At 42.2% G+C, this 6,000-nt stretch overlaps 1 protein-coding gene across 2 annotated transcripts in view; it reads left to right on the forward strand.

The window, feature by feature from the left end:
* Ankrd31 (ankyrin repeat domain 31) overlaps positions 1-5,482 on the forward strand; it is a 161,506-nt gene extending 156,024 nt beyond the window's left edge. For both annotated transcript variants that reach the window (XM_030247341.1, NM_001370928.1), the window contains one exon: positions 5,169-5,482. In XM_030247341.1, coding sequence (XP_030103201.1) covers positions 5,169-5,329 — 161 coding nt within the window. In that variant the 3' untranslated portion in view covers positions 5,330-5,482. The remainder of the gene's footprint in view (positions 1-5,168) is intronic.
* The last annotated feature ends 518 nt before the right edge of the window (positions 5,483-6,000 follow it).

Here is a 6,000-nt window from a genome sequence, read left to right on the forward strand (position 1 = left end):
GGAGCTTCAGAATGCTGTCTTGACTTCCTGTACTCATGGCACCCAGAGTCCCTAGGAGTTGCTTTCTCTCTGGATGGATGTGTTCTTCTACGTATGTTACAGAAGTGGGATAATGCACTGCGGCCTCTGGGGCCTCCTTTTATCCAGCACAGTGGTTTTGAGGATTATCCATATTGTAGCATGCGCTTGTGCTGTTCCTTTTCATGGCTGATAACACTGCTCTATAAGAATGTCACAGCTTATTCATTCATCGCTTGAGCATATGAGCAGTTTCGACTTCACGGATATTGTGAACAGTGCTATTGATGGGTGTGCATACACATTTAGTTGTGTGAGTACCTGCCTTAGGTTCTTGTGACTGTAAAGCTAGGAATGTAGTTGGTTTGTTGCAATGTAACTCTAGGTTTTATTCTTGTGAAGAATAGCAGGACTGTCCCATAGCATCAGGACCATTTTACATTCCTACAGTGGTGATCAAAGATTCCAAGTTCTCCATGTCTCCAGTAATAGTTGTATTTGTTTATTGTACTAAACACAGTTGCTTCTCGGAAAATTTTAGATGATACCATCTTTTATCGTTATTCCTTTATCTGAATCTATTCTAAAATCACTGAGTGGGTTTTAAGTTCACACAAAGACTTGCTATGTTCATATATTTTCTGAAAACTTGCACTAAAATAATCTTTGCTTATTAAGCTAATATTCTGTATGAAATAGAAATAATATTATCCTGGAAAACCTGAAGATTCAGTCTCACAAATGAGTGCCACACCTTGACTTGATTGTGAAAGAGCAAAACAGAATCCTGAAAATCAGATATAAACGAATATTATATTCTCTCCTCTGCTACAGCAACCCTCCCAGTGTCTCTACCATAGCAGTTAGTGACGATCTATGCACAGAAAATGATGATACTTTGATGAGTAAGGTCAGGAGCCAGACAGGATTCCTATTGTCCTTCTGGGTCTCCCTGGGATTATTGCTTTCCTTATAACAGGGCTCCATAATTCAAACTACTTCTCTTTCCTAACTTATTCTTTCTTTCTTTCTTTTTTTCTTTTTTCTTTTTTTTTTTTTTTTTTTGGTTTTTCGAGACAGGGTTTCTCTGTGTAGCCCTAGCTATCCTGGAACTCTGTAGACCAGGCTGGCCTCGAACTCAGAAATTCACCTGCCTCTGCCTCCCAAGTGCTAGGATTAAAGGTGTGCACCACCACGCCCGGCTTCCTAATTTATTCTTAATCCACCAATCCACTTTAACTTCTTAGAATCCTGTCTCCAAAAAAAATACTGGGCTGACCAGTTTTATGCAAACTTGGCACAAGCTAAAGTCATCCAAGAAGAAAGAGCCTCAATTGAGGAAAAAAAAAAAAAAAAACCCACCTCCATAAAACTGTGCTGCTATCAAGCCTGTAGGGCATATTCTTAATTAGCGATTGATGGGGAAGGGCCCAGCCCATTGTAATGTGGTGTTATCCTTGGGCTGGTGGTCCTGGGTTCTATAAGAAAGCAGCCTGAACAAGCCATGAGAAGCAAGCCAGTAAGCAGCACCTCTCCATGGCCTCTGCATCAACTCCTGCCATGTTTGAGTTCCTGTCCTGACTTCCTTCAATAATGGACAGTGTTATGGAAGTGTAAGCCAAACAAACCCTTCCCTCCCACCATACCCCCCAACTTGCATTTTGGTCATGGTGTTTTATCACAGCAATAGAAACCCAACTAAGACAAGTACCTTTATCATAGTAAATACCACCTTTCAGTTTTGTGGGGCTTTTTTCATATTTTTATTGGTTATTTTATTTATTTACATTTCAAATGTTACCCCTCTTCCCACTTTCCCCTCCACAAGCCTACCATCTCCTACCCCTACCCGCTGCCTCTATGAGGGTGCTCACCCATCCACCCCCCACTCCCACCTCTGCACCCTAGCATTCCCCTATGCTGGGTCATTGAGCCTCCACAGGACCGAGGGGCTCCCCTCCCATTGATGCCAGATGAGGGCATCCTCTGCTGCATTTCCAGTTAGAGCCATGGGTCTCCCTAGCCCCCATGTATACTCTAGACAGCTTTTATCATTTGGGAGAATCTTGGTCTGGGAGATCAGATCAGTGAACATGGTGAAGTTAAAGGTTTAAAAACTAGGAGTTCTTACAGTAATTCATGGTGTTTGGTGCTAAACTGTCCTCATTTGCTTCTCTGTTGCTGTCATAAAACAATGAGCAAAAGCAGTACAGGCGAGGAAAGGGTTTTATTTTGTTTTGGTGGCTTACAGTTATAGTCCTCTACCAGGCAACCCAAGGAAAACAACCAGAGGCAAGAACTGAAGGAGAGAGAGCAAAGAGGACAGTTGTTTACTAGCTTGCTTCCCATGCCTGGCTCAGCCTGCTTCCTTACCCAGTCTCAAACCACTGTGACCCACAAAGGCGCAGTCCACAGTGGGCAAGGCCCTCCCACATCAGTGAATGGTGAAGAAGTGCCCCACAGACATGCCTCTAGGCCAGTGTAACGGAAGTAATTCCTCAGCTGAGCTTCTTTCTTCTGAGGGGACTCTAGTTTTTGTCAAGTAGACAGAAAATAGCCAGCACACTCACCCTGATGATAGGATCTGTTTAATCAAACCGTGGAGTCCAGTAACCTTGTTATTTTTAATGACTCATATTACAGCTGACTGTAGCTCTTGGATGAGTTGTAGTATTTCATTTCTTGTGCAAAAGATAATGTCATAACTCCCTAAGGGTGAGATTGCTCTGTGTCTCTCATGTGTTTGTGCTTGCTCATCTCCCCTCCCCTCTCTCTACCTTTCTACTCCACCCACATTTGCACATGAATTCATGCCCTTTACCATTTATGAGAAAGTCTAGCAATCCATTCTCTTCCTAGTTTCTAACTGGAAGTCAAAGAAAAGCTGTATATTCTTCCTTGTGTCTTGAAAGCCACCTGCCTCCCAGATTTCGCCCCTGTTGCCTCCACTATAAACACATTCGTACTATTAATTTCTCCCCCCCACAAAAAAAATCCTGATTTTTCTTTCCTTCAGATACTTTCAGTGATTGTATGCTGATTAGAAAACTATAGAGGTACCAGGTGCCATCCAACCTTCTGCTACCTGGTCTAAGCCTATAAATCCACAGGGAGGCCCTGGCTGGCTGCTGTGGGAGTTTCTTTTGAACTTTCGTGATTAGGATTCTTGTGTTCCTGTTTCATGGTAGCTAACAGTATAAATTAGGAAAATATGAAACACTTTAACCCAACTAACCCAGAAAAGCATTCATGAGAGAGTCTTTCTCCTTCCTTTCATATCACAATAAGTTAGAAAATAAAGACAGAACTCTGACACTGTGGAGAAGACCAGACCAACCCTGTGGGGATTTCATGAGCCCACCCCAGATCAGAAACAAAATCTGTTCTCCTGTGTCTCCAGTGACAAGTCTTTGAAGAGTGTTTTTTGGAGAGAGGCAGAAAGGGGGAATTTGGAAAGAGCAATTTATACTGGTTACTAATAGGAAGGCCATGTATTTAGGTATGAGCACAGCAATATCTAATCTAGGAAAAGTTAGTAATGTTCCTTCCCTTCAAGTTTAAAAGTCTGTTTCTTCCATGACTCAGTATAAAAAGCCAGGTAAATTGGTGTTTAAGAAAATAAAATCTGGGGGCTGGTGAGATGGCTCAGCAGGTAAGAGCACTGATTGCTCTTCTAAAAGTCCTGAGTTCAAATCCCAGCAACCACATGGTGGCTCATAACCACCTGTTATGAGATCTGATGCCCTCTTCTGGTGCATCTGAAGACAACTACAGTGTACTTATTTATAATAATAAATAAATCTTTTTAAAAGAAAAGAAAATCTGGGCTGGAGAGATAATAACTCCGAGGTTAAGAGCACTGACTGCTCTCCAGAGGTCCTAAGTTCAATTTCCAGCAACCACATGGTGGCTCACAACCACCTGTAATGGGGTCTGATGCCCTTTTCTGTTGTGTCTGAAGAAGTATATTCATACACATAAAATAAATAAAAATTTTTTTAAAAAGAAAGAAAGTAAAATCTGGAAGAGGGAAAGCTGAGACTGTTTTGTGCCTTTTAGAAGTGTACATAGATCTTAACACTGCAAATAGAATGTTAGACCTTCAAACATTCATGTATCATTCCCTACAAATAATTGCTTTTATACTTCTAAGAGATTGAAGAGATCTTTGAATTCAGATGTTTATAGGTCTTATTTCTTGCAGTCTCCAATGTCCACCATACCAAAGCTTCCAATAAATATTCACTGAATAATATCCACTGAATATATGAATAAATTAACGTAAGCATGAATATGATCCCAAGGACTCTATTTTAAAACTGTACTTAGTTCGATGACCTTAATAAATAGGTATGTCAGGGGGAAGGAAATACCCATGGAAGGAGTTACAGAGACAAAGTGTGGAGCAGAGACTGAAGGAATTACCATCCTGAGACTGCCCCATCTGGGGATCCATCCCATAAACAACCACCAAACCCAGGCACTATGGCAGATGCCAACAAGTGCTTGCTGACAGGAGCCTGATAGAGCTCTCTCCAGAGAGGCTCCACCAGTGCCTGACAAATACAGAGGTGGATCCTCATAGCCTACCATTGGACGGAGCACAGGGTCTCCAATGAAGGAGCTAGAGAAAAAGGACCCAAGGAGCTGAAGGGGTTTGCAGCCCCATAGAAGGAACAACAATATGAACTAACCAGTACCCCCAGAGCTCTCAGGGACTAAACCACCAACCAAAGAGTACACATGGTAGGACTCATGGCTCCAGCTGCATATGTAGCAGAGGATGGCCTAGTCAGTCATCAATGGGAGGAGAGGCCCTTGGTCCTGTAAAGGCTCTAAGTGGAATTTCCCAGTATAGGGAAATTCCAGGACCAGGAAGCAGGTGTGGGTGGGTTGGGGAGCATGGGGAGAGGGGAGAGGGGGTTTTCTACCCCTGTCCCACCAGCTCTGTGTGTGTCTCTCTCTCAAAAGTCAGCCAGTTCTTGGTCTATAGGTTTGTCTCAGGCACAGAAAGTGGAGTGATGAATGTCCTGGTCAGAAAACCGATCACGTATGCTCTGATACGGACTGACTGGATCCTAGGATATGAAATGACTCTGTTTAAATCTTGCATTATAAAAGGCTTGTTTTAATTTTGATTCATGTTTTAGCAGGTACTTCCAGAGAGTCGATGCAAACCATCCCTCATTATCTACAGATAAAAGAGATACTTCAAATCAGCAAGCAGGAGCTTCTGCCATGCCATGTAATGGAGCAGCATTGGAAGTTCTATGTGGGACGCTCACATTCTGAAGCTCTGCTTTCTTGGTAGCTTAGTTAGCATTTGTTCTTATGATCTCCAGCTCTAAATCTCCAGCTCGCGTGGTGGGCATACCTTAACCTGCACTATAACTGCTATGGTCAGTTTAGTGCTTTTTCGCCTCTGAAATCAAGGCATTTCTGAATAAAACCATGTTGAGTCTCCTGCTTTTGCTTTTATTGTCATAAATGTAAAACTAATCTTGCATTCAGCATTTCTACCTGTGTATGAGTGACAGTTCCTGTTAGGGAGGTGAAGACGCACATAAACAATTAGCAGGTAAGATCCCGGAGAGTCCCTGGAATGTGTTCCCCCATTTACCCTGGCATGTAGCTTAAAAGCAAAATGTAAATTACAACGGAAATTTAAAGTTTTATATAAGATTAGTATAGGTAGTGTTAAATCTTAGAACAAACCGCTAACCAAGTGTTGACTGGGGATGACTGCTTTCGAAAGTTGAAGTTTTACTAATACACTGTCACGAGCATTCATAAGAGCTTCACTGGTTTTCTCAAACTCCTTAATGTTTTGGTAACCGAATTCTTCTTATCCTTCATTATCTCTGAGTCCCAAGTAAGCTTTGGCCTCACATTCTTCTTCTATCACTTGTCTGTCCTTGTGTAGAAAGTGAAATGTCAATAAAAATCACTAGGAGGCGGGAGACATGGTTCAGCAGTCCTAGT

Source organism: Mus musculus, chromosome 13 (genome assembly GCF_000001635.26).
Source record: "Mus musculus strain C57BL/6J chromosome 13, GRCm38.p6 C57BL/6J".
Lineage (NCBI taxonomy): Eukaryota > Metazoa > Chordata > Mammalia > Rodentia > Muridae > Mus > Mus musculus.